General features: G+C 39.6%; 1 protein-coding gene across 5 annotated transcripts in view; it reads right to left on the reverse strand.

The window, feature by feature from the left end:
- The window catches only part of arhgap23b (Rho GTPase activating protein 23b), a 40,371-nt gene extending 18,555 nt beyond the window's left edge, over positions 1-21,816 (reverse strand). For 2 of the 5 annotated variants that reach the window (XM_086017311.1, XM_086017315.1), the window contains exons 1-8: positions 21,693-21,804; positions 21,342-21,440; positions 5,735-5,926; positions 5,400-5,430; positions 3,934-4,026; positions 3,172-3,250; positions 3,028-3,088; positions 732-2,058 (exon numbers count right to left, since the gene is read on the reverse strand). In XM_086017311.1, the coding sequence (XP_085873437.1) occupies positions 732-2,058; positions 3,028-3,088; positions 3,172-3,250; positions 3,934-4,026; positions 5,400-5,430; positions 5,735-5,926; positions 21,342-21,440; positions 21,693-21,797 (1,987 nt within the window). In that variant the 5' untranslated portion in view covers positions 21,798-21,804. Of the gene's footprint in view, positions 1-731; positions 2,059-3,027; positions 3,089-3,171; positions 3,251-3,933; positions 4,027-5,399; positions 5,431-5,734; positions 5,927-9,255; positions 9,994-21,341; positions 21,441-21,692 lie in introns of those variants that run through there. The other 3 variants (XM_086017313.1, XM_086017314.1, XM_086017312.1) reach the window with 3 other exon arrangements.
- Between the last annotated feature and the right edge of the window lie 783 nt (positions 21,817-22,599).

Genomic DNA, 22,599 nt, shown 5'->3' on the forward strand with positions numbered 1-22,599 from the left:
TGTCTTTTTTCGTGGCTTCAATGACCGCGGTGAGGTTTCTGTAACAATAGTATTGTTAGACTGAGTTGTTGTTGTTTGGGGGACAGATTTGAGTGAGGGAACAGGCGAAAGGAAGTGATGTTTTCCCTATGTTACGAGACTGAGAGCCGGACTAAATGCGTCTCCTTTAAATGCAGTGAGGCTTCTATGGTCCTTTACTCATTCGCTGCCATTGACGGATTCACTTGTCTTTACACATTCCAGCCATTCAATCCCAGGAATTTATTTATATTTTTTTCAATTTTTTCAAACGTTAGAGTCAAAGAGGGTCAGAAAATGTTTGGCAGTGAATGAGTTAAAGGCACATACATCTCCAAAAAGGTCCTAGAAGGTGCTAAACGGAGATGCATCGAGTCCGGCTGTGGTGATGATTCCATGGCGCGGTGTCAGTCTTTTGTTTCAAATGTCGCCCGGTCGCACAAGTGGTAGTGTTGTCGAAGTTGGTGGTCGGAAACGCTAACGGAATCGCGTTTAAAATCAAAGACGGACCGGCCTATAGGCGATTACTACTTTTTCCGTCTGGACAAAAAGGCGGATAGACAGACGGTGGACGGGTACCCCGGCAGTAGGAGGTAGGTGATAAACGGACTGCAAATTTTTCGTAAAATGCCAGGCTCTGGTGTCATTATATGACTTATAGCTTTTTGAGGCATATTTGAGGCAAAGATGAATGAGTGAAAATTAACACTAACCTATGAATGGAATGGAAGACAGGGAGTTGTATGCCTGCTTCGCCAGGCTGCCGTTTGTACTGCGACTGCTGCCGGGACCAACAGAGACAGGAGAGGGGCTTTGACTCAGTGACTCAGGTGACTGGGGACTTGTAAGAGTTGGAGCAAGGGTTCTGTGACACAAGGGTCGTTTCAGAGAGATCGGGGAGATGACATCTCGAATGCACCCCATATGAGTTCTGTCCTCTGCTGCAGGTAGGGCGGTTGTCCGTTGTGATTGTGTCATCTTTTCTACTTCACCGATGGCAGCACTGCTTCTGCTGTCTGGACTGAAGCTGAGGTTTGGGCCACAGTTGCCTGGCTCTCTTAAAGTCTGCGCATGTTGGAGGAGACGGCCAGTTTCGGGAGACACCGATGGGCTGCCATTTTTACAACCTGCCAGCGCATTTGTCATTGGCCTCGTTTGAGGTTCAGCTACCTGCTGGCCTGATTGCTTAGCACAAGAAGGCAGCGTGGAGGACTCTGTGGCTCTTTTGATTTGGTGCTCATTCCCTCCTGCGGCTTTCTGATCCTTTTGTTGGCTGAATTTGGAAGAACTCTCTGAGCGCAGTGGCACCATTGCCGAGGCTTTTTGGAGTGTTTCAACAGAGCGGCCATAGTTATACTCGTATTTTGCATACGCTGCCAGCAAACTTTCTGAGCACGGCATGCTTCCTGGTCTTGCAATACCACCCCAGTCCCCAAACAAGTAGGAGTCATGAAAAGCTGCAGCAGTTTGATGATGACACAAGATGGTCTCTCGCCTTTTGGTCTCTGCAGAGACAGTGGCAGTATATGCAGGTCCAGAGTACAAACCCTGAGGTATAGTGCCGTGGCGAGTGGACGGGTGCTCAGCAACCTCAGCTTGGCAACTGTACCAGTCTGACAACGCTTGGTGGCAGAGGGAATCGGTATGAATGTGACCAGAGGCTGGCAAACTGCTTTTGCGCGGTGGAGTTGCCAGGGCGATGGCAGCATTGTGGTTGGCAAAGTGGAAGTCGAGTGCACCGATGGCTGAGGAGGAGCGGCCGCGGGGCCTCACCGTTGAGACAAGGTTAGCGCTGGGATCCTCAGGCGTTCTTGTCCGATTGTTTGTTGAAGCAACAATATGGTGGCTGTCCATCAGTGAGGTTGTCGGGTTGGGTCTGCAGTGACAGTTGTCCAGGACACGAGGAAATCTGTGGCTTAGCTGTGAAGCAATGGAGTTGGGATTGGTGGAAGAACAATAACGAAGGGGAGGCTCATGGAGGTTATGGTCCTTGACTGAAAATCTCTCGTTGTCTCTCAAGTAGGCCTCCTGGGAGCATGCCTAAGGAGAGACGGAGCGAAGGCAGTGTTATCGAGGGAGGTTGAGAGAGTTGAAAAAGGATAATTGTTGACTGTTTTAGCCTTCATGGTGTTGCAACACATTTGCGAATTTTCACATAAAGCTGTTACCATGGTAATGCTCGCTTTGCCAAGAAAACAACACTACTTTTAAGGGTCTAAACATACAGGAAAACTCAGGAAACTTTGCAAAAACATCACGCCTGGCAACAGCATCAATATTTTCTTAGGTTATTGTGCAATTTTAATAAATGGCTCAACAACCACCCCTACAACATTTTAGTGAAGCAGCCCTTGCTGTACGTGTCACTAAGATCTAGCAAAAGTTGGAGGTACATGTAACAGACCAAGACCTACAAAAAGTCTCTGAAGCCCTACACTAAACTCAAAAGGAAGTCGGCCATTTTGAATTTTCTTTCACATTTTGCCATATTTTATAAAGGTCATATTTGATCAAAATTGCTTTTATATCTGATGTACTTATATACAATTGCAATATGCGAGCACCCCAACGTGCCGGTACCCCAACGTTGCCAGGGCTGCGAGGGCCCTTTATAGCTGCTGGCAGCTCTAGTTTTCATTATTTTTTTATGTATGAATTACTTTTGTCAGGTTCAAGTTATTTCAATGACCATTGTAGGTTTTTCTTTCTTTAACAGCGAGGTACCAAAAAATTCGTCCCTCTGCGTAGCTCCTCTTTAACGCAATAGCTGGGACGAAGGTGGGACGCAATATTCCAGCACCACAAGCTGGCCGATTTGTCAATCAGGTACAGCCAACTGTGATGTCGACACCATGGTTGGAGTATCGCCTTTGGCAAACAGCTTTATTTCATTTCATTTATGTCTATAGGTTTGTATACCAGGCCTATGAATTATTTCAATAAAATCCAGACTCACAATGATATACAAGAGTAGTGAGAAAGATTTAGAAAAATAAAATGAATACTCACACTTATCAATTGCAGGACATCTTTATCTTTTGGCATAACAGAAAGCTCCAGATTGTTTTCACTACAAAAATGCAGGAACAGAATCCACATCATATGATGCAAACAAAACCAAATTCCATTCATTTGCACAGAGCATTCACTTACCTGTTTTGAATGAGTCTAATCACCTGAGAGTAGGTTTTTCCTAGAATACTCTCACCGTTGACTTTGACCAACCTGTCACCTGAGACACGCACACACATGACCACACAAACACACACACTTGATAAATCATTCAAAAGTTGGCCTTTGGTAATTTACCATAAAATTACATCAATGTATAAATATGGGCTCAAGTGTACTTTGCCATACATATTAAAAAAAATGGCAACAACAAACAACAATGGAATTGGAATGAGGGTTTTTTTCTTGCTTTAGCTAAGATTGCATCTTTTAAATGTTGATAGTCAAAGAGACATATTTGGCAAAATTAACTTTTTTTACATACTTGCAAAGAAATAACTGGGTCTCTGGAGTGAGTGCCCACATATCACGCATGAAGTTAAACCATGTAAATATTTTGTGATCTGCCAGCTTCTGAAAACGTTTCGGTGAACAAGCCCTTCTGAATTTTACAAATTAATCCGTCAATAGAACTTGCTACATGGTAGTATCAAAAAAAAAAAAAAAAAAAAAAGATACACAAGCATTACTAATTAGTCACTATTTAGTGCAATGACTTAAGTCAAGCACTTGTTTTTTTTTTCCATATTAATATTTTTTACAACTTTAAAATAGATCACTTTGACCCACAATATAACAGAAGGGTTAAGAAATCTGTCCACTTTCTTTTCATGTTGAGATTGACACACTTGAAACAACCCATGTGACAAATTAGTTAATTAGTAAGACTTTGGAGTCAATTACCAGTGCACAGCCCGGCTTGATGAGCAGGGCTATTTTCTTTCACGCTCTTCACAAAAATGGTGTCCATGGCCTCCAAATGACACTGCTGACCACCTGTGTTGAACACACATGAATATATCTCACATCAACGGTCAATTTGATTTTGATGAACAGTTTGGTCCAGAATTATTTGGTTAATGACGGGTCTGATCAGCTCAAGATATAAGGCGGCGGGAAGTTTAAAGAGATCGAATAAAAAATATAGAGTTTTAGTGGTCGTATTGGTTTTTAAAATCTGCATTAATCTTTTACTCTCGATTCGTTTGAGTCAATTGTAACTGAAATATTTTTATGTTTATTGACTTTTACCCTTCCTCTTGTGCAGTGTTGCCATAGTTTTCCTTTAATAAGTAACTTAGTTACTTTACTGATTATGTAATTTTAAAAGTAACTGAGTTAGATTACAAGTTACTGTAATAATTACATTAAGCAGATACCAACATGACAAAATGACACCTGGTTTTGCCACTTAATTGGAATTGCATTTTTAGCAGTGACATTTAAGAATAAAGTTTGTGTTTATTACAAATTAAATAATGACAACCTTTTTGACTTACCTTTATTAATTTAATTTTAAAACATAATGAGTCTTTCTAGACCTCAATTAACATAAATAAATTTGAAATAAAATCTAAAATAAAGTCATTTTTTACTGACATAATAAACTATTAATGTTGTCATGGCAAAACTCAACAGTTATAATGCCCATTGTTTATAAACAAACATTTGGGGTTTTTTTGGGATCATAGTAGATATCTGTTCTCAAAAAGAAATCATTAACTTAATTTTAAATAAACGCAGAAAGTGAAAAAAAAATGTTTAAATCTTAAAATAGCTATTTTTAAAAAGCTATATTATATTATAAAAGCTATAATAATTAAAAAAGAAGACTGATAATATTACCAACTGACAACCCAGAATATTGCAGTTGCACTGAACTGAGAGTTTTCGCATTTAGTGAGACATTTTAGTGGGCTTGTACCTCACTGAGGAATGGAACTTTGTCATTCTAGCTCATTTTTTTTTTTTTTGCATGGATGTTACTTTTCAAATATATTCTAAAATCTCATGTAAAGTGTCTTCACGGATACTAGTATACCCTTTTGAGAACCACCACCACCACCTACAGAGAGTACACGTCTGCAGTTCGAAAACAGGCAAACATGAGAAAACGATTCACAGTAAGCCAAGTTTTCGATCACATCTTTGCTGCATATAAGCCAGGGGACACAGACTCATAGCGCTATGAATAAGAAGATTGATGCTGAGTGTCAACCAAGACCAGTTAAATGTGAGTGTATGATGCTGTACATCCGTCTTGCAGCACTGAAAATCATTCATTTAAACATCTTTCATGTGTTAAAATGTCACACACTACTCATTTTTATGTTCCAAAAAACATTTGTGTTAAAAAAAATGGCACTCACATTTTTTAATTGAATTTCCATTCTCTTCAACCTTTGGAAAGAACAGAGTAGGTTAGAGGAGGATTAACTCATTGCAATAATATTGTAATATTTACGTTGTTTGATGAGACCATTGTTGTACTTTTTGACCATAATTTAAAGAAAAACATCACGACAAGACACACCAAATTTCTACTTGCAGGTTTAATTAATAATAATAAGAATAATAATACAGCAGATTTATAAACTCTAAGTGATTCCTATAGAGAAAAACAAATTGAACAACCAATGCCCAAGGGATTGTGGTTGATTTGGAGGTTCTGCTATGTAAAAAGTGAGATCTGCAATCTGATTACCTTGGAGTTGTGAAGGTAGGACTCTGGTGGGTAAACTATAAAGTGTCGCAGAGTGAAACCAAATCCCTGCAAGTTCTTACGGAGGTAAATGGTCTGAAGGCCATGCCATGACATGCCCTCCATGTCACCAGATGATAGTGGTCGGCGACTATTCTCGTTGGATGACACCATGTTATCTTTTACTCCTTTCGCCTGTCAAAAGGAAATAAATTCATTATTAGTTATTTTGTGAATGCTGAGAATCAAACAGAAGACACTGTTACGTAAAAAATAACTTAAAATGATCTGTTGAGATGAATGATGACACAAGGCTTTGATGGTGATGACATACCAATACATATCATTATCCTGACTAAATATTGTAGCTATCCAAGTATTCAGTTAATAGGACTGAGGACTACTGAGGTGAGTTTAAGTGTAGGTTGGAGATGGCCCTGGTATATACTCTGCCGCTGCCACCTTCAATCAATGCGTTGCCACTCCAAGCATTAATGGGTTAAGCACCTGCCCCCCAAAATGTCTGTGCGTGTGCTAGTTGAAAGGGAGTTCTCCAAGACACATGATGGATTTCACCAGCCAGGTAAAGAGTCATCATCAAGCTCATCAAAGTAGGTTGAGCCATCTGCAGTGGTGAAGGTCCATGTGGGAACATGAATGGTGATTGACGAATAAAGTCCATCCCAAGGACTATAAGAGAGGTGAGGTCAGGGACGACAGCATATCTGATAAAAACTCTTGTCCATGAACTCAATGGCTAACCATGCGGTCCCTGATAGGATACAAACCGTATTGTTTCCTGTGGGTCTGGCTCATTTAATTGCTGATTTGGCCCCATGCTGAAGGGTACATTGCTGAAGATCAATGAAGGCATACAGACATAAGGGTGTTGCAAGGGAACATTTGACCACCAGCCTTTCACTTGACCACTGGCCTTTCACTATGCACGATTACTCAGCCTTGTTTAAGTACGCCATGGAAGCTGCTAGATCAAAATGGCCACCACACCCCACAAGTCAAGGCGATTTTCAATGCATACAGAAGGTTGCCAGCACAGTTATTTCTTCGAGTGTGTTTTCACATATTTCTATATTGTACTGTATTTATTCATATCCAAACACCGATAAAAAAATAAGGTACATATGACTTTCTAGGGCTAGAACAGTTGCATTTCTAGTCATCCATCCATACATCTATTTTCTGAACTGCTTTTCCTCACTAGGGTCATGGGCATGCTGGAGCCAATAGGCAAGACGTAGAGTACGCCCTGAACTAGTTGCCAAACATGCATTCTCATACAACACCTACTGGCTAGTGTTCAATTTGCATACAGTATCTATTAATTTCAATGGAAAATATTACCTTGGTCCGTGGATGTTTCGGTTCGCAAACGTGCTATGGAATGAATAGAATTTGTGAATTCGGCGCAGGGAGTGCAAGGGAAAAGAGAAGCCGAAGCAGATTCAAGAGGAGGTGAGTGCTTGAGGAAGCAAGGTCGAGTAAAGCAGATGTTTTGAGGCAACAGAGAACCTGGATGAGGTGTGAACAGGCAAGTGACTGATAAGTCACTTGGACGGACCTCTGGTAGACAAAGCCACACCGCATTGCCTTCCTGATTCAAGCAGTTGTACGATGTACTGTCTAGTAGTGATTGGACAATGTAACTTCATGAAGCACTTGTGCTATTTTTTTTACTCCGATTGATGGTGGTCTTGGTTTAAAGACAAAGGCTGGTGCAATGGAAATTTATTACATTCTAAACCAAGAGTGCCAACTAGAGGAGTCAAAAATGATCACAAGTGCTTCATGAAGCTTAATTTGTCCATCACTACTGTCTAGCCTGGCAAACCTCTTCACCCGGGGAACGGTAGAGACCCTGAAATGCAAAGGGACCATTGGGACACATCCTCATGTCTTACTCAAAAGCGCTAGGCAAGGGATGTTAAACCTGGCGCCACAATCAGGTGCTGAAACCAATTGCAGAGGCCATCAGCAAGGGTCTTAGCAGCTGGAAAACACCATCAGTGCAATTCCTTTTATGAAGGCCGGAGGCAGCGGCTATTCTCTCAGCAACTCAGGACGTTCAGCACCTGGAGAATCGAGTTAGATTCCCACAACAAATCACAAGTACCACCTTGAGGCCAGATAAACGTCTTGTCTCCGAGGCCACAGAAAACATCATCATCATGGAGCTGGCGTACCAAGACCGCTTGAGAGAGGCGAATGAAAGGAAGAGGAGCAAACATGACCATCTGGTCAGCAGCTTTCGAACGCAGGGCTGCAAGGTGAAGTGTATGCCCTTCAAAGTCGTTTGGAGAGGAATTATGCGTCACGTGCGGCCGTCGTGCTGAAAAATAACCGTCCGTGGGGCCGATTGACATGCAGCCCTCATGTGTTGAAACCTTTGAACGTCGACGGGCCATCATGTGCCGAAACGTAGTCGGTGATGGGGTGCGGCCATCACGTGATGGAACGTAATCATCGACGGGGAGGGGCCAACTGCTGCTGGCGGCCATGATGGCCAGGACCGGCCCGGAAATACACAGACCAGTTTGGGAAAATTCACATATTTTCCCGCAAATCCCACAACGCCCCCTGCGGTGGAACACCATACGACAGAGGGGCAAAACGGGACTCAGCCAATCAAAGCTAAAACAAAAAGTCCTTCCTGCTAAATCTAAAACAGATCCAAACCACTCTAGAGCGCTACCACGAATGCCCACCTCGTGCTGTAAAACGAGCCAACAGAATACTCTGCTCCACCGTATCAAACACTGGTATCGGATGCAACAAAACAAGACTTGTCTCCCGTGTCATTGTCCAGGAGGCGATTTTTAAAAAATCGCCTCGGACTCTGACGGCTGACTCTGTGTCATGGATCATCTTAAAACCTGACTGCAAAACCTCCATGACATTATGTCCTTACAATATTTTAACCCAGTTTTCAAATAAAAGGCATCTTGGAAATGGGTCTAACCCTAACCCCTAAACCGAATCCTATACCTAACCGCTAACCCTGCTAAATAGGATCAAGACCACTCTAGAGCGCTATCATTAAAAACTCGGACTCTGACGGCTGACTCTGCGTTAGGCATCATCTTAAAACCTGACCGGAAAACCTCCATGACATTATGTTCACGCAAGGAGATTTTAACTGCGTGTGTACCAGTTTTTCCAGAAAAAGGCAGCTTGGAAATGGGTCTAAAGTTAGACAGTACAACTTGATTTCTTGAGCAGGGGTTGCGCTAAAGCATATTTTATTCATGTTTATGTTTGCTTATCTCCTTATGTTTCAGCAACTAGTGCAACATCACTGCTAATTTTCTAGCTCATTTTTGTATGGTGTTTTGCATTATAATGTTTGCTTTCAACTGGCGGACTTCATTTTTTATGTATTGCTGGTTATTTTCACATTAAAACATAACATTTTAAAATATGTTCATGTCATGTCAACCACTAAGCATGAATCCCATTAATCTATTGAAATATTTGCTTTTAAACAGGTTTCAAACACCCCACCTTACCCAAGACAAACATCTGTGCTGTATTATCCTCATGGATGCCGGTTTTCTTGGTGACGAGATCGGGGTTGGCTGTGGTGAAATAATTCTTAATACTGCCAACCAGATACAGCGAGGCTCTGCGTCGCTACAGTCCACCCCCACCGAGCACTGGAAACGCCATATATGTCCTGAGGGAGCTGGTGCAAAACCTGAAACCCTATGCATAGCACCTCCACACCAACTACAAGTGCATTCTGGGCCGGATAAAGAAAAAGTAGTGCTTTCCTTGAATCATTGTCGCTCACCACAAGTGCGTGGCAAAAAGGTAAATCATTGCTTACCGAAATAAACAAACTACCCAACTGAGTTGAAGTTTCCCTTCTTTTCTTGCACTCTTGGAGGATGCTTCCCTCTTGAATTCTTGCAATTTTTTTTTTTTTTTTTTTTTACTGGATCATAATTCACTTGCTGTCCTGTTCTCAGACTAGCTGCAAGCAGGTCCTCGGTGTCCGTATGTTGTTTGATTTTGATTTAGTCCTTGTTAGGGTTCAGTCCAATGCATCATCATCTTAAGGATGATTCGGTGACGCTGGTGTGATTTCATCCGCGCAATGTGCCAGTCATCCATCTGTGGTCGCCTGAATTCTCTCCTTTGATCGGCTCAACTGAGACAGCGTGACCGAGCAAAGGATTGCAGCAAAGGAAAGAAAATATACAACAAAACTGCTTGAACATCCAGAGCAATCCACTCCACTTCATTTAGCTTTCTCTCTCTCTCTCTTTCTCTCTCTCTCTCTCTCTCTCTCTCTCGACCTCCCTCACTGTCACATTCCTTAACATTTCTTGCATCCTTCGGCCATGTAGTCCAGCCTACTCATGGAGAGAGAGAGAGAAAGAGAGAGGTTTATCTCTCCCTTTCCATCTCAATTTACTGACATCCCCGTGCTCTTTTTCTGCTCCTTTGAGCGTGTGAGTTTGGTTTGGGTTGTTGTCTTGATTCACGTGACTGCCGCTGGGATTTTCATCACTACAGATTACAAAACTTTCCTCATCCTATCCCTTGCACACTCGCGGCTGCTGCACTATCCAGAGCATTTCATTCATTTTCATCATTATGCAGACTCATAATCATGAGGGAGCCAAGTCAAAGCAAAACTAACATTAGGTGATGTGTCATGCACTTATGCACCACTTCTGTTTGGCCTAGAGAGCGTTTTTATAATAGGCGCCATGCATAATTTAGCGTTGAAAATACTCCAAAAATTGTTAAAGTGCATATAGTAAAGAAGATATATGTCACTGTTAGGAGGCATTTGCAGTTGATGAAATTCATTAAATTAACGTTGGAAATGACAGAAAATATTAGCCATCATGGTGGGGTCAGAGTAACATCACAAGGGATCCGGCAAATGGTGAATCCAGAAAAAATGTCTTTATTCGTCAACCAATTTAGCATTTGAAATATATAACTAATACCATCTATTGATTTGAAAAACAGGCCTGACTCAAGTTTTTGAAGGGAGTTTGTCGACTCTAAATTTGGGCTACATTGTCAAAGTCTTATAATGCATATAACTGATTTTTCATGAAATTTTAAAGTCGTATATAAATATTAGGGGTGTAATGGTTAACAATTCACATTTCGGTACGTACCTCGGTATGGGGGTCACGGTTCGGTATGGATTCGGTACTGCAATAAGTCTCAAATGCATAAGATATATATATATATATATACATACGTACATACATACATACGTACGTACGTACGTACATACATACATACATACATACATACATACGTACATACGTACATACATACATACATACATACATACGTACATACATACATACATACATACATACATACATACATACATACATACATACATACATACATACATACATACATACATACATACATACATACATATACATATATATATATATATATATATATATACACACACATATATATTTATAGGTAACGGACATTTACACTGGCTTACAAATAAACATTTCCAGCAGTGTGTAGTCCATTTAAAAAAATAAAATAAAAAGTGTACCGTTATTCATCAATTGTCAGCAAAACGGGCATCTGTCAGCGATGGACTGAACAGTCCGTCAGTCTGACGGAATGCTTAGGCATTGTGATGTCATTTTCAGTCGACTGAAAGGGGCAAAATGGCCACCCCCTCAGATGGGTAGAAACAGGTGGATTTAGCTGCCTATATATTCATATTATATTAATTGTATTCCACAATTGCAATATTAATTAGAATACTGTGTTAAGACTTATGAGGCTGCATAGAACATATAGTATTGTAAAGGAAAATGTTAACTTCACTTCCACTTTAAAAGTGATTAACATGCATCAAAAAAAACGTTTTCATGGCACTGCTGTATACTATTATCATGCATGGACAGTACTATCTGTCTATTATAGTCTTCTGTTGCCCTGTCCACCCTTTCCAACTTTTCCACTTTTGTTATAAGTCGTAAACCTTCATAAGTCAAGCACTATCATGAGTGAACTGCAAGGGAATTTGTAGGCAGGAAAATAGAGCAGAGACAAAGGTAAAAAAAAATACACACCTGTCTTGTCTAATCAGTCAACTGTAAGGAGAGTTATTGTAGATGCAGAAGAGCGTCAAGAGCCAACTAGAGCGGAAGATGACAGAAATGAACGTGGCAACATTTTTGAGGGAGTCTAAAGTTGCAAAATGTAATTAAAGGACAAATCTTGGTCATGAGGTATTTTGACCAAAGCATACTTTTTCTTGATACAGAAAGCACACGCATGCAATCTGACATTTTACCTACTAGAGGCTGGTATGCCAAAAGATCTACTGATTTATGTTTTGTGTGAAACCTAGGGTTGGGTGATTATGGCAAAAATACTAATCACAACTATTTGGATTGATAATAAAATCACGATTAATAAAAACGATTATTCATTGATTTAAAAACGTAGTACTTATTCAACTACAGTTGTTGGGAATAGGGCCTGTGAATAGTAGGAAGAAAAAAAAGCCGTTTTTTTTCCAATCAAGGCACGAAATCAGTGATTTCGCAGCGCCATTTTCACATCAACATTAATATTTTGCGCCTCATTAGTATATATTGAATAGCCAAACTGAGACCCAAACACCGACCGTCAAAAGTAGTGACGTGTATTGGGAGCCGTCCTCATGTTGACGTGAAAGAGGACGCAAAATTCCGAATTGGGAATCATACCCTTCAGCGTGAATGTAGACCCTAGAGTGCTGAGTTATGAGATCTACATAATGATAGGTCTCAAAACATCGTTATCTTTGTTTTTTTAAAAATAAATTTAGCTTTGCTAAGGGACTATAGTTATGTTATTTATTTCAGTGTTTCCCAAACTTTACTGAACCAAGGCACATATTTCACCTCGGAAAAATCTCACGGCACACCACTTTACAAAAATTTCACAAAAAGTGGATACATAGGTCATTTATGAACCTTATGTCATCTACTGTAAGAGCATTTAATCATTCTGTCAGTTGCTCTCTGTCACTGGCAAACAAAAATAATTGTTGTAGTTAATAAATAATGTTTCGTCCTAATAAATGACATGGGATAAATTCCCTTGAAATACCTGATGACCTCTGATGGCACACTTATGTGCCACAACGCACTGGTTGGGAATCATTGATTTATTTGTGAAATTTATTTCATTAGATGGAAGAAAAAGCAGACATATGTTTACATGAAAATGCAACATTTGAATGAAAAGAGGCAGACAGATGACAATAATGTGATTCTGTCTGTCTTTTAAGAGGAAATATTTACTTCTCACATTTTAGGAACTTGATGATTCCATTATATTGTTTTACACTTAAATTCATAACGCGATAGGGACATTCACTATGAACTTAATATGATTCAATTTATACCATGATATGACTTTTAAGCAAGCTTGCTCAGCCCTCAGTCTGCAATTGAAGCAAAAATATTAAACATTTACATATGATTTTACATTCATGTACTACAAACATGTACATTAGTGTCCAAGTTTTTGATTAAAAACAATAACATTTAAAATACATTATCACACATAATTCAATATTTACAGTGTATTATGTATGACAAGCAAGCAGTAGTTAACTATGCAATTGTGTTATGATTGTCACACTACTGCTTCTGCAGTCTGCTATGGCCATGGAAGCAATAGAAAGCAGGTCAGATTAAGGATTAACATCTCAAAAACAGCCTTTTGTCTACATCGACGTGAGAACAAAGCACATATAAAATGACACACAGACGTTGAAAACAATCATCTTTAGTCAAATATTCTCACATTTGAGCCTATTTCATCAACTGCGTGAGGTACTATTCCAAAGAGGAATAAATGACTAACTGATTGAAATGACATCATTTATAATTTAATGGGAACACACTAAACAAAACACACGTTTCTCCAGATAATGTTGCAATCTTAGCCAGGGTCACCAACCTTTTTGAAAGGGCTACATCTTTGCTACTGATGAACTCGAAGGGCTACCAGTTTGATACTAGCTTCTGAAATAAAAATCTTGCGTGCAAATGGTGGCAGTTGCAGCTCTCGGTGAACAGGTGCAAATCTGACGAAGTTGTGGCATAAAGACATAACATACACAGCAGAGGTGAACAACATTTGAGAGGTCAATAAAGTCCTCCACCACCAATCCATGGAGTACAGCGTAGGTACTGACACCCCGTGCCACCCTACACTTAAAAAATAAACCTGGAGAGGTCTTATAACCGTATACATATATATTAGTGCTGTCAAGCGATTAACATTTTTTAACTAATTAATCGCAAAATTTTCCATAATTGATGGCAATTAATCGTATTTTTCAATTCAAATTGTTGGGGAAGCTTGGAAACGGTATGTACTTGAGGAAAATTTTGGAATTTATGTGGGAAAAAAATAAAAGATTGTTCTAATAGCGCTCTTTGAATATGATTCTTTTCCTGTAAAATACAACTGTTGAACGATACACCAATGGGCGGCGGGGTAACATATCGTCGCTGTCATGTGAAAAACATTTATCTCCTTTTTTTCATTTTCTTATTTTTACATGAATCATGTATTCGCGTTACAGACATCACATTAAAGTGAAAATTAAAAAGTTTGCAAAATTGGAGATAAGTGTTTTTCACAGGACAGCAATGATATGATTTAGTTGCAATTGATATTTTCATTTTTGTACATCAATTTGGGGATTGCAAATATCATTTTGTATTGACTATTGCTGCAATATTGTGTTGTGAGTATATATTTATTTTTTATCCTGCTTAAGTATTTGTTCCTTTTGGGGTTGGACGGCGCATTTCCGGAGCGAAGAAGAAAAGAGAGAGAGGTGAATTCGAGCAAGGTTGTTCAACTTCAATGAAGATGCAATGTGTCGGTTGTTTAAGTAGGGAAGACGCCAGAAGAAGTGCATGAACTCGACTTAGATGAACTCGACGTGCTTACGTCATCCGCAAATACGTCACGCGGCAAAGAAAATGTGTCACAGTTTCATTCCAAGTCGGGGGGCGTCGCTTCAAAAAGACAGCGACAACAATGGATATCGTGCCTTCAACTAGTGGGCTTGCAGAACATATTCTTGAAAAAATGTGTTTGGATTGACCTCCCCTTAGCAAATATCAACTTATCATTGAAATAGACGACAATAATTGGGTGTGTTGTTTTTTTTTTGTTTTTTTTTTTTTTTTTAGAAAAAATAAGATGAACAACAATTTATGTGTAACATAACTCAAAATGATATTTTTCAGCTTCGTCTGCCTCCTCATGTATTCTACCTTTCCTGGCCACAGTAAATACATTCACTTTCCCGCAACACACACACACGTGTAAAATAAAAACAAAATGACTTGTGTTCAACGGTGAAGGACTGGGAAACACCCATCTGTCTTTTTGCAGAAGCACAAGGAGATTTTGTTTTAATCTAATCATCTAATCCTTGCCAGTGAAGCATGCTGTTACAACACAAGGGCGAGCTAACTGTTGAAAGTGGAGAGGCCATTGTTTCGATACCTTTCCACATAAACAGACACTCAAAAGTTTAAAAATAAGGTATAATCTCATTTTGGATAAGTGTTTTTTGTGTAACAAAAAAAGATTTTTACTAAAACTAAAATCCTGTTCCACTGAAAAGAAGAAAGAAGAATTTAGGGTGCATACACCCGAATGACGCCAATCAGAAGCAGCTACGTTCGACAGATGGGAATAAATCGTAAAGCATTTTTTCCCACACAACTAAATTATGGAAACTAATTACAGATTCTCATTTACAATGCCAACCTGGCATCAGACTGTACAGTGTGATATAGTTACACACTGTAGTTACAAGAGATGGGCACTTTACCCTCTTTTGCCGGTCCGTCCTCCGTCCGCAACCTGGGCACCTTTCCGTCATTGTCTCCCCGTCCTTATTCCTAAAAATAACCTCGTCCTTTTAAAGCGCTTCTGTCCTTACATTTCGGCAGTCTGTCCAACCCAACCACCCCTCCCACCCTAAAAAAATTAAAAATTAAAATAAGGTAAAATGAAGCATCAGTGCATGACGCCATGGGAGAGATGCTAGCAGCAGAGGTTTCAAAATTCACAAACATTATTTACAGCTCATTAGCTAGCTAATTTCCTATTCACATCCCCTTACCGGCTGGGAGTATCGTGAGTGCATTGAATTGTTTACAACTGTTAAAGTGTAAACCAAGATAGCATTTAGCTGCACACAACCACCATCGGTCACCAGATTATGGAGCCCGCCAGGAGACATCACAAGAATATTTAAGATTGCTTTATAAAGCAATACTATTGTATTTTTTTGCAAAACTTGCATTATAATGCAACAAGTGGTCAGTTTTCCTGCATTTTTTGGGCAACAGAAATCATGTTAAATAATCATTTTAGGAGGAGAACGAAAGACTTTCACTTCTGGGTCGTAGCTTTAAAGCGGAAGTCAACCCAAACATATTTTTCTTCAAGAATATGTTCCCAGCAGGCCCACTAGTTGAAACAAGACATTCTGATTAATTTTTCGTTTGTGGAATATAAATTAAGCAGCAAAATGCACTCGTTTTTAGTCATCTCTGGGGGCGGCCATTTTGTCTTCTGACGACTGAAAACGACATCACAACTGCTCACAACGACCAATCACGGCTGACCTGTTTTCTGAATCGGAGCCGTGATTGGTTGTTGTGAGCAGTTGTGATGTCATTTTCAGTCGACAGAAGACAAAATGGCCGCCCCCAGAGATGGCTAAAAACGAGTGGATTAACACTTATTCCACAAACATAGTATTTATTAGAATGCCCTGTTTCGACTAGTGGGCTTGCAGAGAACATACTTTTGAAAAAAAAATGTTTGCGTTCACTTGCGCTTTAAGTGTACAGCTGCGCTAGCATGAGCATGAATGACGGTTTGGAGAGATTTTTATACTCTAGAGATGTCCCAGACAAGGATGCATGCTAAGGGATAAGGCATGTACTAAATGTTAAGTTAGTTAACAAAACAAAATTGCTATCTACCTTTTTCCTTGTAAGTGAAATGGGCGTCCTGTGGCGTAATCCATAGTGTTACATTTGTTGAACCACTAGAGGGCAGACTATGCCTGTGAGTACAATGTTACCACAGGGAACGCACATGACACTGAAAAAAGGGCTCTACAGTGTTGTGCAGGCACTTAAAGGCAGCTCAGTGGTATCGCAGAAGAGAACAGTGGTCTTTCTTTTAAAAAGAACCCAACGCAACCACGTCAGTCGGTACTCGACCCGGTGAGAGACGACTACAGGGATGGACGAAAACCCACTTCTGTCCTTGCTTAGTCCGTCCTTTTTAAAAATACGACTCGTGCTCTAAAATGGGTGTCTGTTAGGGACGGACGGGTGGACCGTCCCGGACAGGTGGACGGAATGCCCGTTTCTCTTAACCTCCTAGCAAGTCACCTGATTTATCAGCCTATTGACATCAGATTATCTGTCAACATAGTACCGCTTTTGGCCTTTCACTCTGTCAACGACACCCAGCTGTGTACATTAGTAAATAGGCACATAAAATCTACTGTAAATAAACATCAACACAAAAAGCTGTTATGTGACATCAAGCTATTTTCTACAAAGTGATTTACTGAAGGTTTGACTGTGCAAAAACTGTCACAAACTTGAATGGTCATGGAAACTGATGTGGATGCTGAATTACTAACTGGGTGCACCCAGCATTGAGTATGCCAAACAGCAAACTTACTCAGCAGTTCATTTTGCACATTTCTGCCTGAGTGTGCCAACTATTGGGAGGAATAGATGGAAATAGATTTATTTTTCACATGCCCAATTTATTAAGATAAATTGCGCTGACTGATTTTGTGGCAGGTGCCAACCACTGTGCTTTAACAATGACTGCAGTTAATGTGGCAAGAAGGAGGCATTGGCAAAATTAACGATGGCGGGCAGACAAGATAGTTTTTGCTGTTTTTCATTTTCATTTATAAATTATTAGAAATCGTTTTTGAAATGCCAGAAACAAAAATGATTGTGACATAGTTTTCTATTCACAATGTAATTTTGTAGCATCTGGTGCATCTTTTGTAATCTGGTTTTGTTTTTTGTTTTTTTTGTGATTAGATTAATTGTTATTATTATTATTTGCTCTTCAGGGCCACCATACTGGAACTACCCAATACCCCAAACCCTCTTTTAAACACGGTCAGAGTTGCTGCGATCTAAGTGGTACACGCACAATTCTCCCACCAACAACAATCTGTCAAAGTGAACATGCAATTAAGCACCTGCTATTTGTCATCCCAGCAAATCCGGCCATATATTTAAAAACATTTTTTTAAGGAACTCGGCATAAACCTCAGTTATATTTTACGGAAGCAAAAGAAATTCAAACAAAAATGCAAATTGATTTCACAATGAACAGATGAGTTAGTTTTTGACTCTTTGGTAGCTCCAAAATAAACACAGGTTTTTTTTTTTTGTTTCCCAACAGTTTGTTCCATCAAAGAATACATCTAATCACCACAGAGTGTACAAGCCAAGCTAAGCACAGGTCCGAATACCATTACACAGCAGCTCTATTCTTTCAACCTCCTCCCTGCACACCACACACTTGACTGCTTACATTACTGTACACAAATAAAAACACATTCATTTACTTATCACATATCATAATTTCCACACTCGCATATTATACAAAACCTGAAAATAGCCCTTCAAAACCAGATTTTTGCTGTTTGTTACTAGGTGGCTACAATGCCACATTGGGAGGCTTATTTGAATACAATGAAGCAAATTTATCAGCCAGGGCAACCAAAACGAAAAAAAAAAAAAAAGCAAGAGGATGAAAAGAAAAACTGTGATATGATACAATGTCATAGTAGTGATGCAAGTTTGTGTCAGTCCCACCCAGTGTCCCAAAAAGTTGCTGCACGTGATTAGCAAACATCAGTTAAACAGCAGACCAGCCAATAATCTAATTGAGACGTTAACAATATCGACTTTGAATATATCTATTTTTTGTAAAGCTGCACGCGCCTGTTAAAAGGTCAGGATTTTGTGATGTAAAAAGTAGAGCATAAAATACAAATACAAAAAATGAGACCACGATAATTCATTTCAAAAACTTTTTCTACTATTAACATGACCTATATTACCTGTACAACTCAATTATTATTATTACATTGCTATAGAGGGGAAGTAAACATAAACAACTGAGATGTGTGACTGCACAATTGGGCACACATCCTCCTAGAGTATAACTGTGGCTGTGCTCACAATTAACCACCGATCACATTCAAATTCATGTTAAATGGGAACCAAACACAGACTTGCCACCATTTAAAGAGCCTCTGATGAACCCGAAATAAAGTCCAACTCGTCTAGTAAGCTTTTCCTGACATTTTAGGACATCTCGCCCAAAATTCAGCTTGGATAGACTCCAGCACACCCAGCACCCTAATAAGGGTACACAAAATGGATGGATGGATATTTATGCTCGCAAATGTATGTGTTAGACACCAAATTCAGCCCAGAGACATTTATGACCACAAAAACAGTAAACTGGATGTTCTGTTGACCTTCGAGAGCCCTCGGGGAGAGCACTCTACAGTGAATCTTTTATCAGGTCAGGATGAAACAGACACACACAAACGCACACTCACGACAAGCTTTCATAATTCTATTTTAAGCACAGATGAAGTTGAGTGAACTGGAGCGGAGGAAACAAATACACATTTGCACAAGTACACTCATCCAGAGCCAAGTTAGCACTCACAGCCCCGCACCTCAGCACAGATGAGCTTGATTCTCATGTGAATCGCACGCTGATCGTGAGTCCGTTTGGACAATAGTACAAAAATGTCAGGTTCGTGGGTATAAGATTCAGTGTAGTGTGATGGTTGCATCGTGAATTTTTGACATTTGACAACAAGAGGCTAGAGGCACATAGTATATGAAAGCTCATGAGTCTCAGGAATGCTTTACAAATAAACCGTACAACATAACACCCTGGATTTACCCTATTAACCTTTTCCACATTTTGTTTTGGTATTCCAAAATGTATTCGATTTATATGTTGCCTTAAAATTCTAACTATTGTGTGTGTTTTTTTAGCACTGGCGGTTCTAGACAGTGGGAGGGCGGAGTTGCAACTAGGGATAGACCGATTATCTGCCGATATTTGGCGTTATGACGAATATCGGCATCGGCCTTCAAAAATTTGATGCCCGATAATTCATCAATTTAAAACTGTGTTGAAATCAAAACAAATATACGTGAAAGCTTAATATTTCTGTCATTTTGAAATTTTGGAGGACTTCATTTACTGTAGAAAACTATATGGAGCTATTGTTTAAGTTTTCATTGAATTTTTTAAAGACATGCTGAAGACCCTGGGGGCTCCCTGGACTTTTTGTTAAAATTTTACAACAAAGATGTATATGAATATAATAAAAATGTATAGTAATAATATATATATATATATATATATATATATATATATATATATATATATATATATATATATATATATATATATATATATATATATGCAAATTATTTTGGATTTCTCCAATGAGCCGTCAAGCGACTTTTTAAAGTAAAACTACTTTGTGACAATGATTCTCCTCTAAGTTTGGCTTCGTTTTTCTTTGGGTCATGTTGTGCAGCCTTTTCATTTATCACAATAACATTGTGTGTCAGCATTACACTGCAAACGGTTAAAAATGTGACTCTTGTCCAGTCTCTTGCAATCAATCTTCCACACACACAAAGTTAGAATAAATCAAAAGTGTGGCAGTTTACACTACAACAGGCCTCCAGACACTGATATCTTGACAACTTGACTAATCAACGAGACTGTCCGATCCGTACTCAATGACACAACACTTGTCATTCTGATGTCACTGACATGCTCAGTGACACAAATGTATCATTTTGAGTGATGGACTAAGGATTTTCAGAAAGAAATTGGCTTTTGCAGGGGAACCAACAGTTTTGAGAAATGCACTTCCTGTTCTGCAAATTTCAATTCTGATCTGAAAAACGTACCAAAGCAACTAAAGAGAAACTGTAAATGTAAATACATCCATCCATTATCAAAACCGCGTTATCCGCGCAAGGTTCGCGGGCGGGAGCCTCTCCCAGCTGACTTCGGGCAAAAGGTGGAGCACACCCTGAGCTTGATGCCGGCCAATCGCAAGGCACACCTAGACAAACAACCATTCAGATTCACAATCACACCAAAGAATCATTTAGAGTGTTCAATTAACCTACCACGCATGTTTTTTTTGGGAATGTGAGAGGAAACCCGAGTACCCGGAGGAAACACGCGCAAGCACGGAGTGAACATGCAAACTCCACAACAGGAAGGCCGGGGCCGGATTCAAATCCACGACCTCTGTATTGCGTCCAAAAAGCTTCGAAATGATCATAAAGTTTAAAGTGATGTCTTATAACAAATTAAAAGTCATTATATCTACTATCAGTCATCATTTTCGCTGCAATTCTTGATAGTGTGCACGTGTGTGTGTGTGTGTGTGTGTGTGTGTGTGTGTGTGTACAAATGTACAGTAAACGTGTATGTTATGGCTCACCTGTTCCATGGTGTCCAGCGAGACTCGGGGTAACTTCCAGTCGTTGCAAGCTTGTAAAAGTGGAAGATGTGGTTTTAGCTGTGAGAGGGTGGGGGAGGTCTTCACACAAACAAACACACACACACACACACACACATCTCAGGGTCATAACACCAATGAGCTGTACTTGTCAACTCACATCACTGCTTCCTTCTCTTCCATAACTAACAATTTTTCTCCCCTTCCTTATATCACCTCCTCCTCTCCCCCTTATCAGACGTTCTATTTTGGTCTCATTTCTCATTTCATCTCATAAAAGTTAGTAACCATTTCAATGATTCCGTAAAATGTATCCATTTTATTTGTATATACCTTCCATGCTCCCGTCTTCCCTCCTTCAGAATCTTGCCGGTTGAAGTGTGGCCTCACATTGCTTTTTCCTTCGCCTCTCGCTTTGTCTGCGCTGCCTCTGCTCATCTAAATCCCTCAAGCTTTTTTTCCTCTCTCCCGTGCTGTAGACGGCATTAGTGAGAGAATGGCATGAGGGGAAGGATCAGGGGGATCGAGTGCATGTACCATGTGACATGATAGTAAAGTGGGTTTCCCAGCTGTCACGCTCGTATGCTCGGAGAGCTTCATAAACTTCATGTCAATAAAGCAAATTACATGGCTACTTCTTATTGTTCCTTTCTGAGTTTAAGCACAGTTTTATATTGTGTGTCACATTGACCTGTGTTAATATTGTTATAAAGGCATAAATGTTTCCCCTGTTCTTTTCTTCTTTTTTTATATGTATTTAATGATATTTATCATTTATTTGGTACATACCGGAAATTATGCCTTTTTATCCATATAGTCAATTTGACCACCTGCAATATCAAATGCTTGTTATTATTATTATTATTTATTTTTTTTTGTAAATTGACATGTCTCATTTACAGGAAACAAGGGCGGTAAGTATTACATAAACAATACCTCATGATTGATGGACTTTTATAGCATAGTGTATATGATATGATATGAGTAAGATAAATCCATAGCTAAAGCAATTTGACAGAATGTAGTCTGATCAAGATATTGAACTGTAGCAAACGAACTAAACAAAAAACGTGATGAAGTCTACCACGTACACAGTTATTCTATCCCGGTGGAATGTGGGAAAGGACATCCTGTGGTGCTTCCCCTAAACTGTATAGCTGGAAACTCCCACCCAAAAACAACAGAAATGCCCAAACACGCTAACCACATAGGCCCATCACCTCCACTATAAACGCCCATA

The sequence above is a fragment of the Filicampus tigris genome, chromosome 19 (assembly GCF_054856515.1).
Source record: "Filicampus tigris isolate MCC_2025a chromosome 19, RoL_Ftig_1.0, whole genome shotgun sequence".
Taxonomy (NCBI): domain Eukaryota; kingdom Metazoa; phylum Chordata; class Actinopteri; order Syngnathiformes; family Syngnathidae; genus Filicampus; species Filicampus tigris.